This window comes from Kogia breviceps, chromosome 8, assembly GCF_026419965.1.
Source record: "Kogia breviceps isolate mKogBre1 chromosome 8, mKogBre1 haplotype 1, whole genome shotgun sequence".
Classification (NCBI taxonomy): domain Eukaryota; kingdom Metazoa; phylum Chordata; class Mammalia; order Artiodactyla; family Physeteridae; genus Kogia; species Kogia breviceps.
In genome coordinates this window covers 117,435,850-117,454,124 of record NC_081317.1, presented here as the reverse complement: position 1 = coordinate 117,454,124, position 18,275 = coordinate 117,435,850, and the positions used below count along the sequence as shown (strand labels likewise).

General features: G+C 42.7%; 1 protein-coding gene across 3 annotated transcripts in view; it reads right to left on the bottom strand.

Annotated features, from left to right (window-relative positions):
* Positions 1–18,275, bottom strand: part of DDX60 (DExD/H-box helicase 60) — a 103,181-nt gene that overhangs the window by 12,574 nt on the left and 72,332 nt on the right. For all 3 annotated transcript variants that reach the window (XM_067040084.1, XM_067040085.1, XM_067040086.1), the window contains 4 exons: positions 17,467–17,571; positions 8,251–8,451; positions 3,279–3,383; positions 2,341–2,482 (listed from right to left, as the gene is read on the bottom strand). In XM_067040084.1, the coding sequence (XP_066896185.1) occupies positions 2,341–2,482; positions 3,279–3,383; positions 8,251–8,451; positions 17,467–17,571 (553 nt within the window). The remainder of the gene's footprint in view (positions 1–2,340; positions 2,483–3,278; positions 3,384–8,250; positions 8,452–17,466; positions 17,572–18,275) is intronic.

Sequence of the window (18,275 nt, the reverse complement as noted above, 5' to 3'; positions counted from 1 at the left end):
GTCATAAACATAAAAAGTGCATTAATCCCATTGTTAATGCTTAAATTGAATAATATAAATTGAATGTTATATTGCATGTTATTTCATGGAGACTAGAAATTCTAGAAACAAGTAGAGCAACTAGGGAATGACTATCTCTGCTGGCAGTTTTACACCTGTGCCGCCTTCTTCCTTCTTGCTGCTCCCCCACTGCTTCAGACTCTTGTAACTCTAACCAAAGACCCTTGTCCCCTTACCTGGGACCTTCCTCTTTAGTCTATCATTGGTTTTCTTAAGCATTTAATGATCATGATCTCACCGCCTCAAAAGACTCTGATTGCATCTCAGTGCCTCATAAACAAAACCCAGTCTCCTCAGCCAAGCACGTAAGGGTTTCCAAAACTAACCCACAAATAACCCCCCAGCCCCCTCCCCTCCCCTCCCCTCCCTGTCACTCAGGTTAATATACTGTCAACCCCTAACACAACATGGTAGCAACTATACTTCAATAATATATATTATATTATATATATTATATATTATATATATAATAATAATATAATATATATTATAGTATATATTATATATAATAATATATATTATAATATTATATACATATATATATATATATATCCCATCAACCTGACTCACTCCCATCCTCCACAGCACGTGACTGTTACATGGTCGTGTTAAAAAGGGCCACTTTTGGGGAGGGGGAAGGGTAAGCTGTGACGAAGTGGGAGGGTGGCATGGACATATATACACTACCAAACGTGGGGTGGGTAGCTAGTGGGAAGCAGCCGCATAGCACAGGGAGATCAGCTCGGTGCTTTGTGACCACCTAGAGGGGTGGGATAGGGAGGGTGGGAGGGAGGGAGACACAAGAGGGAAGAGATATGGGAACATATGTATATGTATAGCTGATTCACTTTGTTGTAAAGCAGAAACTAACACACCACTGTAAAGCAATTATGCTCCAATAAAGATGTTAAAAAGAAAAAGAAATTCACTTTGGTAGTGTGTGTATGTCCATGCCACTCTCTCACTTTACACTACCAAACGTAAAATAGATAGCTAGTGGGAAGCAGCCGCATAGCACAGGGAGATCAGCTCAGCTCTGTGCTTTGTGACCACCTAGAGGGATGGGATAGGGAGGGTGGGAGGGAGGGAGACGCAAGAGGGAAGAGATATGGGAACATATGTATACATATAGCTGATTCACTTTGTTATGGGGCGGAAGCTAACACACCATTGTAAAGTAATTATACTCCAATAAAGATGTTAAAAAAAGGGGCCACTTTTAATAACTTGCTCATATTTGAATCTTGGCTCAAGACTTAAAATATTTAGGTTTTGTGACCACGGCAATTTGTTTAACTTCTCTGTTTCCTCATGTACAACATATCAATGTCCATATTATCTGCCTCATAAAGCTTCTGTCTCCATGTTTATAACAGCACACACCTCCCTAAACACACACACACACACACACACACACACACACACACACACACAGCAATAAACACAACTGCACTTCTTGTTGCCTGAAATTATTTCTCCTCTTAGAGCTTTTGGGAGACAGAACTTCCTGAGTATCCTTGTTTCACAGAACAATGCACATTCAGAGCCCAGTGACATTGGGTAAAATAGAGTGTTCCTGACAGTTAACACAGAAGATAAAGCAAAGTTACGCTATGAAAGGCAAGGAAATCACCAGGCATCAAGAACTACAACGAACTTAAGCACAAAGACAGAAACATTTCTTTTAGGGACATAGTTTAAAGATCTATGGTTTAGTTATAAAAATCAAAGGCTTCTATAAAAACTGCATTAAATGAAACATTAGATGGGCTTTACAAATGGAATTCACAAAAAATGTACACAATTTGACAAAAGCAAATCTGGGGGAAAACAACTTTCTAGATCATGCAACTAATATGATATCAGCTATTTAAATACACTATAGAATTATATTCGAGGAAAATATTCACAAATATCAACAGTGAATATTATTTTAACATGATGGTTTCCTATACCCTTTTTCTATGACGAGCATATATTACATTTAATTAGAAAAATATTTATCAAAAAATCATATATTAATATTTCTGAATCCTGGAATCAAGGAATCTCTCGTTAATAAGAAGTTGTTATTTTTAAATAGCTGCCACAAAATATGGCTGTCTCCTATGTAATCTATATTAGTAGGTATATAAAACTTTATTTTATCTAATTTGGCATCTCCAAATTATCTAAATATTAACTTGTATTTTCTCTGTAGAAAAAAAATTCCCTGAAGTATTAGCTTCACTATAGCATCTTTGCTGTTTTTAGACCATACGTATGAAACGTCAAGCTTACCTTTGCTGGTTGGCTGACAGAGATTATGGAAAAGGCCTCTTACAAGAAAACTGACGAAAACAAGATTAGAAGGCTCGTGATAATGCAAATGTGACACAAGTCCAGCAAAGCCTGTAGGATTACCTTCTTGATCTAAATAGCCCTAAAGAACAGACATAATCGATCAGTTTGACTCAACTCAACCACATACCGTAATTAATAGACAATTTATTAAATGCCAGTTTAAAACAGTACTTAATGCTGAGAACTCAAACATTGCGGCCATATCAGTAAACAAAGGATGTTGCAGCCGTCAAGCCGTCACGTTACAGCTGCCCCGAAGGTGAGCCCTGAGGGAACTCAGGATGGAGACAGGATGCAGGCCATCAAGCCCTCAGCCACTGCAGCCTCCGCAACGGTGCACCTGAGGAAACTCAGGATGGGAAAGCACAGGACGCCGGCCCCAGAGAGCTGAGGCGCAGATCAAAGGAGTGATTCCTGTGAGCCCAGACTCTTGCATCTTCCCAGACACAGAAAAGCACTAAATTCCTTAACTTGAGACGTCTGGTTTTCTTTAATGAACAGTCATCTTTTCAAGTTCTGACTACCTGGTCTCTATTGCAAAAACCCCTATATATATCCTAGCTCCTCCCTTGGCTCTTGGGAGCAGCCCCTCAAGTGTTGTTATTGGAGATGCTGTGTCTTGGGCTTGAAGTCCTAAGAATGTCCACCGAATAAAACATAATTCTCGACTTTCAGGTTGTGCTTTTTTTTTTTCAGTCCACAATACCAATATAAGAGAGATTAATACTCATTACCTGGCCCACTTTGATAATTAAATCAACTGTAAGTAGCAGGAACCCTTGGCTATAACCTTGGAAAGACTGGAATTAGTTCAAGATGATGAGAGACAGAGATGGTACCGATCCTATCTCACAAAAAGGCAAACACGGTCCTACCTCCTTGAGCAGGAATTGCAGGGCGAACAGAAAGTACAGTTTCAGCATCTCCAGCACCCGGGGCTGCTTGAAGGAGAGCAGAGAGTGCTTGAGCACGGACAGCACCTGAGGAGAGGAGCATGTGAATTCACACTGTGCTCCTGCAGAGAAATACACCCCTGGAGGACAAGAGAGGTGCCTTGGAATTTAACATTTTTTCCTGAATACTAGGATGTTTTGACATCTTAAAAACCTTGCTGGCTGGGGAGAGGCTGCCACTCCCAGGGCTACTTCCTAAAGGTAACAACAGCTTGACAAAGCTTGCTTTTCATCTGCAAACCAACCAATCCCAACTTTACGCCCCACCTGCTGCCTTACCTGAATCTCACACACCAAGCCAATACCCCCCTGTCCTAAAGCACCCCAGGCGCCAGGCAAATAGAGACCACCGCAGCTCCCAAAGCCCACCCGAATTATTCCAACTGGCCAGTCCCAAACTATCTCCTCGGAGATGCCTTGCCTTTCCCATGGACCCTCTCCCTCCACTCGTGTCTCCTGCCTCCTCCCGACCATCCTGGGGTCTCACGAAGCCCTGCGTGGTGCCCCCTGCCTGCATTTCTAGGACCTCTGAGTTTCTACTTTGTTTCCCTGAGCCTCTCGTCTGTCTCCTCTTGTGGCCACATCTGACTGACCAGCTCATAAAAGAATATAAAACAATCAAATATATATTACTAATATCCATTTTACCCCACAGATACCAGACCCACCTAAGATTCAGCGGGATTTCACATGACTTGTTTTACCACATTCTTACATGGCACATGCTTCCCCTAACAAAACGAAGCATTTAAAACAATCACTGGAAATGAAACATGTTGCCAAAGAATCTGGTAATGTATGTGAATCCAGTTTAAGAGCTTTCACTCTTGGGTTGTTCTGGAAGAAAATACGATATTATTGATACATTATCCCATGTCCTGCAGTATCATTGCAAAAACGATGGCATTAGGTTGATTAAGGTCAAAGTAATAAAAATATTGAGACAGTAAAACAGCATCGAGGTGACAGTTCAGATATCTTTCAACTGCCCACTATAACATTTATGAGGTTCAATTAAAAGGAGAATTTCCCAATATCACCGAGATTAAACGTGGCTGCCTTTAGGCCTGAGAGTTCATAGTACCTGGGAAGAATCTCTAGTCAATGTAAGGCCAGTGGACTAGGAGGAAGGAAGGAAGGGAGGAAGGAAGGAAGGAAGGAAAGAAGCAAGGAAGGAAAGAAGGAAGGAAGGGAGGAAGGAAAGAAGCAAGGAAAGGAGGAAGGAAGGGAGGGAGGGAGGGAGGAAGGAAGGGAGGAAGGAAAGAAGCAAGGAAGTAAAGAAGGAAGGAAGGGAGGAAGGAAGGGAGGGAGGGAGGGAGGAAAGAAGGAAGGAAAGAAGGGAAGAAGGGAGGAAGGGAGGGAGGGAGGAAAGAAGGAAAGAAGGGAGGAAGGGAGGGAGGAAGGAAGGAAGGAAGGGAGGAAGGAAAGAAGCAAGGAAGGAAAGAAGGAAGGAAGGGAGGAAGGAAGGGAGGGAGGGAGGAAGGAAGGAAGGAAGGAAGGAAGGAAAGAAGCAAGGAAGGAAAGAAGGAAGGAAGGGAGGAAGGAAAGAAGCAAGGAAGGAAAGAAGGAAAGAACGAAGGAAGGGAGGAAGGAAAGAAGCAAGGAAGAAAAGAACGAAGGAAGGGAGGAAGGGAGGGAGGAAGGGAGGAAGGAAGGAAGGAAGGGAGGAAGGAAAGAAGCAAGGAAGTAAAGAAGGAAGGAAGGGAGGAAGGAGAGAAGGAAGGAAGGAAGGAAAGAAGGGAGGGAGGAAGGGAGGAAGGAAAGAAGGGAGGGAGGAAGGAAGGAAAGAACCAAGGAAGGAAAGAAGGAAGGAAGGGAGGCAGGAAGGGAGGGAGGGAGGGAGGAAGGAAGGAAGGGAGGAAGGAAAGAAGCAAGGAAGGAAAGAAGGAAGGAAGGGAGGAAGGAAGGGAGAAGGAAGGAAGGGATGGGGTGTGCCATCCATCACCTCTACCTTGGGGTGATACGTTTTCAGGGAGCCAAAAATGCCCTTTCCTGCAACTTCTCCTCCCTCTCGCTCTACATTTAGAGCAACAGCCAGGAAAGAGCACAGTAGTAGGAGGGTGAGTGCCTGCTGGTGGCTCACTGTAACTCCGGAGCTGCAGACCACGTCACTAAAGTCTTGTTATGACGGTAAGAGTTCTGCCTGCAGTGCCTACTGCAGTGCGTGGTGACGCGTGGCCTCCACAGGACCAGTCTGTGGACTAATCTGTCAGTGACACTGGCAGAAGATGAACTTTCAGTCCAGAAAGCTACATAATCTGAAAATATGCTAAATGCTGAGGTTTGGGCCAAAAGCTATTCATCTAGCTTCACACTTAAAAGGGTATTTAAACAGCACTGAGGTGAGCAGAGAGTGAAACCGAAAGAAAAATCATGCACCCTCTTTCTTGGCAAACCACCAGATTTGAAGGGACGTACTTTCCTTCAAAAGTGAGAAAATAGGAAAAACCACAAGAGATCAGTTCTTTTAAGAAAATAGACCAACTTCCTAAAATTATTCAGTCATGCTACAACTATTTATTGGGTGTCTGTACCAAGAATTAAGACAACCAAACACCTCTGGCCTAGGGTGCTTACATTCCAGTGGGAAATATAGAGAAAATAAACAAAAACACGGTAGAGATGGTAGACAGAGACAGAGACAGAGATTCGCAGCTGTGTAAGGCGTGGGGTGTGCTGTGCATAAATGAGCTGGGGTCAGTCGGCACAGCAGACGGGGGTCCATCGACAGCGCAGGAGGAGTGGTGGCAGCAGGCTAGCAGCAGAGCAAGAAACTGAACGAGATGGAAGAGTGAGACTGTGTGCACATCTGGGGGAAGGTTCCGGAAGCAGCAGAAACAGCAAAGCCGTGCCCCTCGGACTGTTACGTGCCTACTGTCGGTGGAGCAGGTAGGGGGCTCGTGCAGGAGACCAGGACGTGGTGAGTCCGACAAGGGAGCCTGGGACCAGGCTCTGTAGAAACTTACTGACCATCACAAGAACACACTGGCTTCTACTCAAAAGTAATCTGACCTATGAAACGGGTTTTTTTAGAAAAACGGGTTTTTTTAGAAAAACGTATTTTGGAAAAATTCTTTGGCATCCTCAATGGAGGCCAAAAGATATGACCTCTTATGAAACAAGGCACAACCGCATCAGGTAAATGGACAATATAAACTGACATTTTAAAAATAATACATTATTATGATATGAAAGGGTGACATAGGAAGTAGTGCACAATCTCAGGGAAACAAGCCCAGCAGCAGAATGGACGTCCACGTGGTATCCCTAAGGAGCAGATCTGAAACTTTAGAGAGTGCATCAGAGACGCAGGAGATCAACTCAAGTGTTCTCTCATAATGAAGAAAATCAACAGCGGAGAACAGGAAAACGACTTTTGATTTAAACAGTTATAACTTTTTCTGGAAACTGAATAAATCAAAACGGAAGCAAATATCAAAGATCTAACTCAGAAATCTTTTCTGAGTTCCAGAATGACCTGAGCCCTGCACAATGCAAAGGTTCTTAACAGTACTGAATTGTACACTTAAAACCAGTTAAGGCGGCAAATTTAATGTTACATGTATTTTATCACGATAAAAACTTCTGAGCATGAAGACTGAAAGTTTTCCTCATGTAATAACAAAAACATCAATAAAACACAAAAGGAAAGACACACAAAATAGAAAATTCTGGGGAAAAGAATTTAAATATACAGGCTTTTAAAATACTCATATAATTACATAGGCAGAAAGAAAGAAACCATAAGAAAACAGGAAAAAAAAAAAAAAAAAAAAGAAAGAAAACAGGAATTAGCACAGTTCCTCTAGAGGAGATTTCAAGAGTCTGTTCCTCTGTGACAGAAAATGCCAGAGGGCAGTGAAGTGATTCTAGTTTGATGTGATAAGTAAAAAGAATATTCCAAGAAATTGATGCCCACACGTGAGTCTTTTATGTGTGAAGGTTACAGAGAGAGCTCCTTACACAGGCCAAAGCAAAGGAGACCAACGACTCTGAAAACCTTTTTGAAAAAAATTATAAAGTTTGCAAGAAGACGTATGCTTCTCTCCTGTATAGAGGGAAAAAAGAACTCAAACATGGGGAAGTTTTGCTCCAAAATGATATGCACCTGCTCTGTAGAAGCATCAACAACATAACAAGAGGCTACTCATCACAAATGTCCTGGAAGAATCCTCACCTTGGCAAACAGGATCCAATTTAGAGGGCAGGCTAATCAACATACAAACACAGGGGAGGAGTGGGTCCCTTTCACAATGCAGCTTCATAAGGATGAAACCAAATATTTAATTATGAATTTTAAATTTCTCATTGTGGGATTAGACTCAAAATATTTATCTGAGCGGAAAATTTCACGGTAAGTTTATGACCATAGTCTTAAGTCCAACTAAATATACCTTTGCAAGGAACCAAATACACACCTATATTTAGAAATATGACTAAAAAAATAGCAAAATGAGAATGTGACTGTTTTTGGAGAGCGAAACTAGGTGTAGGTGCTTTTTTTCTTTCTTCAACTTTCTGCATTATCCAAATATTCTTTGATGAACTTGGGTTACTTTTTTATGAAAAATAAACCCTTTTATTACAAAATCATAAACACAAATCTTTTTGTAACTCAGATCTTTTTAAATCCATAGCTAGCACCCTTCACTCCTATGGGGCAATGCATGAAAAATAGTCATCTGGGGCAAATCCAAATGCCCATTGGCCAGAAATTCTATGACTGACAGAGACAACAAAACTAATTATTACCCTCCCCACCCGCCCCCAGTCGTCTACCAGCCAAGACACTACCAAGCATTGAAGGCTGGTGACTCCAAGAAGCTATCACTACAGATGTAAGAGAGCCCGGCCAGTAACGGAGACTCAGCCCCAGGAACTGTGCCCACAGTACCTTTGCCCTAGCGTCCCCGGGGTCATCTCCTTTGGAAGCCAGGCACATGAGTCTCAGGATCAGGGATATGCTGAGAGGGAACTGCCCTCTCAGCTCAGGGACACTGGATTTGATGAGCTTTTCGATTTTAGGGAGTGGAATGTCAAAGAAATACACATCTCCCCCCAGGTCTTGACCTCGTCGCCCGGCCCGTCCAGACATCTGAAAAACAGAATAGAATCACAACGGAAATCTTTCCTGAACAGTTTCTCCATCACAGTATAAGAACTGAGCCTTTTGAGACGGCTTAAAGATGGCGGAAGAGTAAGACGCGGAGATCTCCTTCCTCCTCACAGAGACATCAGAAATACATCTACACGTGGAGCTTCTCCTGTAGAGCACCCACCGAACGCTGGCAGAGGACCTCGGACCTCCAAAAAGGCAAGAAACTCCCCACATATCTGGGTAGGGCAAAAGAAAAAAGAATAAACAGGGACAAAAAAATAGGGACAGGACCTACGCCAGTGGGAGGGAGCCGAGAAGGAGGAAAGACTCCCACACACTAGAGGCCCCTTCGCGGGCGGAGACTGCGGGTGCCGGAGGGGGAAGCTCCGGAGCCGCGGAGGACAGCTCAGCCACAGGGGTGCGGAGGGCAAAGCAGAGAGATTCCCGTAGAGGATCGGTGCCGACCGGCGCTCACCAGCCCGAGAGGCTTGTCTGCTCGCCCGCCGGGGCGGGCGGGGCCAGGAGCTGAGGCTCGGGCTTCAGTCGGATCCCGGGGAAAGGGCTGGAGTTGGCAGAGTGAAGACAGCTTGAAGGGGGCTAGTGCGCCACGGCTGGCCGGGAGGGAGTTCGGGAGAAGTCTGGAGCTGCCGAAGAGGCAAGAGACCTTTTCCTCCCTCTTTGCTGCCTGGGCGCGAGGAGAGGGGATTAAGTGCGCCGCTTAAAGGAGCCCTAGAACCGGGCGCGGAGCTGCCGAAGAGACAAGAGACTTTTTCTTGCCTCTTTGCTTCCTCGGGTGTGAGGTGAGGGGATTAAGAGCACCGCGTAGAGGAGCTCCAGAAACGGGCGCGAGCCGCGGCTGTCGGCACGGACAGTAGAGACGGGTGTCGGACGCTAAGGTTGCTGCTGCCACCACCAAGAGGCCTGTGTGTGAGCACAGGTCACTCTCCACACCGGCCCTCCCGGGAGCCCGTGCAGTCCGCCACTGCCGGGGTCCCGGGATCCAGGGACAGCTTCCCCGGGAGAACGCACGGCGCGCCTTGGGCCTGTGCAGCGTCACGTCGGCCTCTGACGTCGCGGACTCGCCCCGCCCCGTGCCACTCCCTCTCCCCAGCCTGAGTGAGCTGGAGCCCCCGAATCAACTGCTCCTTTAACATCGTCCTGTCTGAGCGAAGGGCAGTCGCCCTCGGACAACCTACACGCAGAGGCGGGACCAAGACCAAAGCTGAACCCCAGGAGCTGTGCGAACAGAGAGGAGAGGGGGAGATCTCTCCCAACAGCCTCAGAAGCGGCGGATTAAAGCTCCACAATCAACTTGAAGTGCCCTGCATCTGTTGAAAACCTGAATAGACAACGAATCATCCCAAGTTGAGGAGGTGGACTTTGGGAGCAAGATATACTATTATTTTCCCCTTTTTTTTCTTTTTGTGGGTGTGTATGTGTGTGCTGCTGTGTGAGATTTTGTCTGTATAGCTTTGCTTGCACCATTTGTCCTAGGGTTAGACCGACCCATTTTTCTGTTTTTTGTTTGTTTTTTTGTTTTTTTTTTGTTTTTTTTTTGTTTTTTTTTTGTTTTTTTTTTGTTTGTTTTTTAAAAGGAAATTTTTCTTCTTAATAATTATTTTTTATTTTAATAACTATACTTTATACTACTCTGTCTTCTCCCTTTCTTTCTTCCTTTCTTCCCTCCTTCCCTCCTTTCTTCTTTCCTTCCCCCTTCTTTCCTCCCTTCCTCTCTTCCTTCCTCCCTTTCTTCCTCTGCACCTTCCGTCCTTGCTTTCTTGCTTCCTTCCTTCATTTCTTCCTTCCTTTCTTCCTTCCTTCCCTCCCGCCCTCCTTCCTTCCTTTTCTTTCCTCTCTATTTATTCTACCTTTTATTTTGAGCCGTGTGGATTAAAGGTTCTTGGCGCCCCAGCCAGGCACCAGGGCGGTGTCCCTGAGGTGGGAGAACCAACCTCAAGACACTAGTCCACAAGAGACCTCCGAGCTCCACGTAATATCAGACGGCGAAAATCTCCCAGAGACCTCCATCTCAACACCAAGACCCAGCTTCACTCAAGGACCAGCAAAGAACAGTGCTGGACACCCTATCCCCAACAAAGAGCAAGACAGGTCTACAGCCCCATCCATTAGCAGAGAGACTGCCTAAAATCATAATAAGGTTACCAACATCCCCAAACACACCACCAGACGAGGACCTGCCCACCAGAAGGACAAGATCCAGCCTCATCCACCAGAACAGAGGCACTAGTCCCCCCAACCAGGGAATCTACTCAACCCACTGAACCAACCTTAGCCACTGGGGACAGCCACCAAAAACAACAGGAACTACGAACCTGCAGCGTGCAAAAAGGAGACCTCAAACACAGTAAGATAAGCGAAATGAGAAGACAGAAAAACACACAACAGATGAAGGAGCAAGATAAAAACACACCAGACCTAACAGATGAAGAGGTAATAGCCAATCTACCTGAAAGAGAATTTAGAATAATGATGGTGAAGATGATGCAAAATCTTGGAAATAGAATAGACAATTTGCAAGAAACAGTTAACAGGGACCTAGAAGAAATAAAGAGGAAGCAAGCAACGATGAGCAACACAATAAATGAAATTAAAAATACTCTAGATGGGATCAATAGCAGAATAACTGAGGCAGAAGGACGGATAAGTGACCTGGAAGATAAAATAGTGGAAATAACTACTGCAGAGCAGAAGAAAGAAAAAAGAATGAAAAGAACTGAGGACAGTCTCAGAGATCTCTGGGACAACATTAAACGCACCAACATTCAAATTATAGGGGTCCCAGAAGAAGAAGAGAAGAAGAAAGGGACTGAGAAAATATTTGAAGAGATTATAGTTGAAAACTTCCCTAATATAGGAAAGGAAATAGTCAATCAAGTCCAGGAAGCACAGAGAGTTCCATACAGGATAAACCCAAAGAGAAACACGCCACGACACATAATAATCAAACTGTCAAAAATTAAATACAAAGAAAACATATTAAAAGCAGCAAGGGAAAAACAACAAATAACACACAAGGGAATCCCCATAAGATTAACATCTGATCTTTCAGCAGAAACTCTACAAGCCAGAAGGGAGTGGCAGGACATATTTAAAGTGATGAAGGAAAAAAACCTACAACCAAGATTACTCTACCCAGCAAGGATCTCATTCAGATTTGATGGAGAAATTAAAACCTTTACAGACAAGCAAAAACTGAGAGAGTTCAGCACCACCAAACCAGCTCTACAACAAATCCTAAAGGAACTTCTCTAGGCAAGAAACACAAGAGAAGGAAAAGACCTACAAGAACAACCCGAAACAAGTAAATGGTAATAGGAACATACATATCGATAATTACCTTAAATGTAAATGGATTAAATGCTCCCACCAAAAGACACAGACTGGCTGAATGGATACAAAAACAAGACCCATATATATGCTGTCTACAAGAGACCCACTTCAGACCTAGGGACACATATAGACTGAAAGTAAGGGGATGGAAAAAGATATTCCATGCAAATGGAAATCAGAAGAAAGCTGGAGTAGCAATTCTCATATCAGACAAAATAGACTTTAAAATAAAGACTATTACAAGAGACAAAGAAGGACACTACATAATGATCAAGGGATCGATCCATGAAGAAGATATAACAATTGTAAATATTTATGCACCCAACATAGGAGCACCTCAATACATAAGGCAAATACTAACAGCCTTAAAAGGGGAAATCAACAGCAACACAATTATAATGGGGGACTTTAACACCCCACTTTCACCAATGGACAGATCATCCAAAATGAAAATAAATAAGGAAACACAAGCTTTAAATGATACATTACACAAGATGGACTTAATTGATATTTATAGGACATTCCATCCAAAAACAACAGAATACACATTTTTCTCAAGTGCTCATGGAACATTCTCCAGGATTGATCATATATTGGGTCACAAATCTAGCCTTGGCAAATTTAAGAAAATTGAAATCGTATCAAGTATCTTTTCCGACCACAACGCTATGAGACTAAATATCAATTATAGGAAAAGATCTGTAAAAAATACAAACACATGGAGGCTAAACAATACACTACTTAATAACGAAGTGATCACTGAAGAAATCAAAGAGGAAATCAAAAAATACTTAGAAACAAATGACAATGGAGACACAACGACCCAAAACCTATGGGATACAGCAAAAGCAGTTCTAAGAGGCAAGTTTATAGCAATACAATCATACCTTAAGAAACAGGAAACATCTCGAATAAACAACCTAACTTTGCACTTAAAGCAATTAGAGAAAGAAGAACAAAAAACCCCCAAATTTAGCAGAAGAAAAGAAATCATAAAGATCAGATCAGAAATAAATGAAAAAGAAGTGAAGGAAACAATAGCAAAGATCAATAAAACTAAAAGCTGGTTCTTTGAGAAGATAAATAAAATTGATAAACCATTAGCCAGACTCATCAAGAATAAAAGGGAGAAGACTCAAATCAATAGAATTAGAAATGAAAAAGGAGATATAACAACTGACACTGCAGAAATACAAAAGATTATTAGAGATTACTACAAGCAACTGTATGCCAATAAAATGGACAACCTGGAAGAAATGGACAAATTCTTAGAAATGCACAACCTGCCGAGACTGAACCAGGAAGAAATAGAAAATATGAACAGACCAATCACAAGCACTGAAATTGAAACTGTGATTAAAAATCTTCCAGCAAACAAAAGTCCAGGACCAGATGGCTTCACAGGCGAATTCTATCAAACATTTAGAGAAGAGCTAACACCTATCCTTCTCAAACTCTTCCAACAGATAGCAGAGGGAGGAACACTACCAAACTCATTCTATGAGGCCAACATCACCCTGATACCAAAACCAGACAAAGACGTCACAAAGAAAGAAAACTACAGGCCAATATCACTGATGAACATAGATGCAAAAATCCTCAACAAAATACTAGCAAACAGAATCCAACAGCACATTAAAAGGATCATACACCATGATCAAGTGGGGTTTATCCCAGGAATGCAAGGATTCTTCAATATACGCAAATCAATCAATGTGATACACCATATCAACAAACTGAAGGAGAAAAACCATATGATCATCTCAATAGATGCAGAGAAAGCTTTTGACAAAATTCAACACTCATTTATGATAAAAACCTTGCAGAAAGTGGGCATAGAGGGAACTTTCCTCAACATAATAAAGGCCATATATGACAAACCCACAGCCAGCATCATTCTCAATGGTGAAAAACTGAAACCATTTCCACTAAGATCAGGAACAAGACAAGGTTGCCCACTCTCACCACTCTTATTCAACATAGTTTTGGAAGTTCTAGCCACAGCAATCAGAGAAGAAAAAGAAATAAAAGGAATCCAAATAGGAAAAGAAGAAGTAAAGCTGTCACTGTTTGCAGATGACATGATACTATACATAGAGAATCCTAAGGATGCTACCAGAAAACTACTAGAGCTAATCAATGAATTTGGTAAAGTTGCAGGATACAAAATTAATGCACAGAAATCTCTGGCATTCTTATACACTAATGATGAAAAATCTGAGAGTGAAATTAAGAAAACGCTCCCATTTACCATTGCAACAAAAAGAATAAAATATCTAGGAATAAACCTACCTAAGGAGACAAAAGACTTGTATGCAGAAAACTATAAGACACTGATGAAAGAAATTAAAGATGATACAAATAGGTGGAGAAATATACCATGTTCTTGGATTGGAAGAATCAACATTGTGAAAATGACTATACTACCCAAAGCAATCTACCGATTCAATGCAATCCCTATCAAATTACCACTGGCATTTTTTACAGAACTAGAACAAAAAATTTCACAATTTGTATGGAAACACAAAAGACCCCGAACAGCCAAAGCAATCTTGAGAACGAGAAATGGAGCTGGAGGAATTAGGCTCCCTGACTTCAGACTCTACTACAAGGCTACAGTAATCAAGACAATATGGTACTGGCACAAAAACAGAAATATAGATCAATGGTACAGGATAGAGAGCCCAGAGATAAACCCACACACATATGGTCACCTTATCTTTGATAAAGGAGGGAAGGATATACAGTGGAGAAAAGACAGCCTCTTCAATAAGTGGTGCTGGGAAAACTGGACAACTACATGTAAAAGTATGAAATTAGAACAATCCCTAACACCACACACAAAAATAAACTCAAAATGGGTTAAAGACCTAAATGTAAGGCCAGACACTATCAAACTCTTAGAGGAAAACATAGGCAGAACACTATACGACATAAATCACAGCAAGATCCTTTTTGACCCATCTCCTAGAGAAATGGAAATAAAAACACAAATAAACAAATGGGACTTAATGAAACTTAAAAGCTTTTGCACAGCAAAGGATACCATAAACAAGACCAAAAGACAACCCTCAGAATGGGAGAAAATATTTGCAAATGAAGCAACTGACAAAGGATTAATCTCCAAAATTTATAAGCAACTCATGCAGCTCAATAACAAAAAAACAAACAACCCAATCCAAAAATGGGCAGAAGAACTAAATAGACATTTCTCCAAAGAAGATATACAGATTGCTAACAAACACATGAAAGAATGCTCAACCTCATTAATCATTAGAGAAATGCAAATCAAAACTACAATGAGATATCATCTCACACCGGTCAGATTGGCCATCATCAAAAATTCTAGAAACAATAAATGCTGGAGAGGGTGTGGAGAAAAGGGAACCCTCTTGCACTGCTGGTGGGAATGTAAATTGATACAGCCGCTATGGAGAACAGTATGGAGGTTCCTTAAAAAACTACAAATAGAACTACCATACGACCCAGCAATCCCACTACTGGGAATATACCCTGAGAAAACTATAATTCAGAAAGACTCATGTACCAAAATGTTCATTGCAGCTCTATTTACAATAGCCAGGACATGGAAGCAACCTAAGTGTCCATCAACAGATGAATGGATAAAGAAGATGTGGCACATATATACAATGGAATATTACTCAGCCATAAAAAGAAATGAAACTGAGTTATTTATAATGAGGTGGATGGACCTGGAGTCTGTCATACAGAGTGAAGTAAGTCAGAAGGAGAAAAACAAATACCGTATGCTAACACATATATATGGACTCTAAGGGAAAAAAATGTCATGAAGAGATTAGTGGTAGGACGGGAATAAAACACAGACTCACTCGAGCATGGACTTGAGGATATGGGGAGGGGGAGGGGTGGGCTGTGACGAAGTGGGGGAGTGGCAGGGACATATATACACTATCAAATGTAAATTAGATAGCTGGTGGGAAGCTGCTGCATAGCACAGGGAGATCACCTCTGTGCTGTGTGACTGCCTGGGGGGGTGGGATAGGGAGGGTGGGAGAGAGGGTGATGCAAGAGGGAGGAGATGTGGGAGCATGTGTGTATGTATAACTGATTTAGTTTGTTGTAGAGGGAAAACTAACACACTATTGTAAAACAATTATACTCCAATAAAGATGTTAAAAAAAATAAAAAAAAAAAAAAAAAAAGAACTGAGCCTTTTATACCGCATTAGAGCAAGTAAGCTGTGCAGACGTCCAACCATTACAGAACTGAGACTAAAATCCAACTGGGTACCAGGCAGGAAATTCACCGTGGCTGAGACAGAGCTGAAAATGAGACATTCGTCATCCTGATGTACTTACTTCATTCCCAAATCTGTGCCAGATATTTGTATAATGATATACAGAAGACAGAACAGCAAGAAGAAAAAAAGACGAGACACCGGTTTCAAGTTCACTTACGGCTGAACTTACCGGCCCTCCTCTCTTCCTTCCCACCCCCCTCCTTTGTCCCTTTGCTCTCCCTCCCTCACACACACACGTGCTGAGTGACAAATCACCATAAAAACTGTGCACAAACTGGGGAGATGCGAGAGTGAGAGAAAATTCAGAAACGCTACTCGTACAAAGAAAGCTAAGAACAAACTCTTTCCAGAAGTTATATTAGTTCCCCTTTAATAAGTGCTCAGAATGTGCTAAGTCCTCTACACCTTTTTTATAAAGACCCTACAACCACTACCCTATGAGGTGAGTGTCGTCATCGTCCGCATTTTCCAGTAGAGTAACTGGGGCTTGGGAAATCAGAAACTCACTGTAGGCAAACACCAGGAGGCGAAAGAACCGGGACCCCAACCTTGGCATTTCTACTCCCAAGTTCCCCATCCATAACGCCGGCCCCAGACCCCTAAATGAGATCTTCCCAAAGATGATACGGGGGGAGGGTTCGTGCCCAGAACGGCAGCAGAGGAGGAAACAATAAGGGTGCTGTATTGGGTAGGAACAAGGCCCGTCAGGGAACAGAAAGGCAGTGTTCCATGAGGAAGTGGGATCGGGGGGCACTTGGATAAAGGCTGTAATGTTGGCTGACAGATGTAGCAGAAATAGTCACCAAGTGATCCTGAGCTGCGCTCAGGACACAGTGGAGTCAGGAGACCTGAAAATTAGGAAAACTGCTTAATTACTACAAGCTAAAGATGTATGATGAAAGACGGCGGATAATGGAGATTGCAAGGCCAAAATCGAAACCACGGGAGGAGAATAACAAAGTCGGCTTGGTAGTACAGTGCACAGCAGGGGCAAAGACAAGAGAAGCGTGAAAGAGAACCCCAGGCCGTAAACTCAGGAGCACAGGGACTGGACGAGGAGAGAGTCCTCAAGCGCTTTGCCCGTGTGTCTTCCCTACAAATCACTTCATTGAATTCTTGCAAACGCCATGGGACTGTCCTTATCATCCCTATTCTGGAGGTAGCAAAGAAGGACCAGGCAGGTTAGATATCTCACCCAAGGTCACGTAACACCAAGCCCCTGACCTGCCCGCTATACCACAGCTAAACGTGACTGTCAGGTTTGCAGGAAAGTCCCCGTGAACGTTGGCAGCACATTTGCAAACCAAAGGCTCGCCTTTCTTACTCTTTTATTGCCCTATTTTAGCAATGCAACAGGGAGTTTCCGCATATCACAATACCTGTCTGTAGTTTAAAGCATCCAGATAGACTGAGTTTTGGGCAAAAACCACAGATTTACAAGGCATGTTGATTCCTAAAGCAAGTGTCCCTGTAGCGGTCACCACCTAGAAGGAGAATAAAACAGTTACTTCATACAATAGCATTTCGGTGGAATGCCATGGAGTGACTGAAAGCCTTGAACTACAGGCTCTAGCACGTTGGCGTTCTTGCTCTGTCGTATCTCACTGCTCGGGGCCTTGTCCCTCCCTCTGCTTTGCCCAGAATATCCTTCTCTCACGTATCCATCTGTCTGGTTCGTTCAGTCCTCCGCTCAAATGTCACATAGAAATTTCTAGACCACCACATCCAAAATGATGGCCCCGTCCTCCTTATCCCTACTCATGGCACTAATGACCACCTCGAGTGTATCATCTGTGTGTTTACTGTCCTGCCTCAGGCTCCAAGCCCCTTGCACTATCGTGTACCCCACCCCCCAAAAAGAGTACCAGGCACATGACAGAGGCTCAGGAAATACTCTGTAAAAAACGACTAGAAAGGGAACTTCCCACAACAGGGACTAATACTGTTACAGACCCACTTATAGGCAGTGGCCAGCCTCACCCACTAAAACTGATCTGTGAAGATTATTTCTATGGAAATAAATTATCTAAGTAATAGAGCAAATTAAGTTTCACCTTTTTCCCTGAATTGCCATAATAACTGACCAGAAAAGGAGTAGGGCAAATTTTACAGTTTCTTAAATAATCTATTTTTACTCATTTTTTTCCTATAATGCTCGGTATTTCTTATTTTCATTTTTATTTATTTT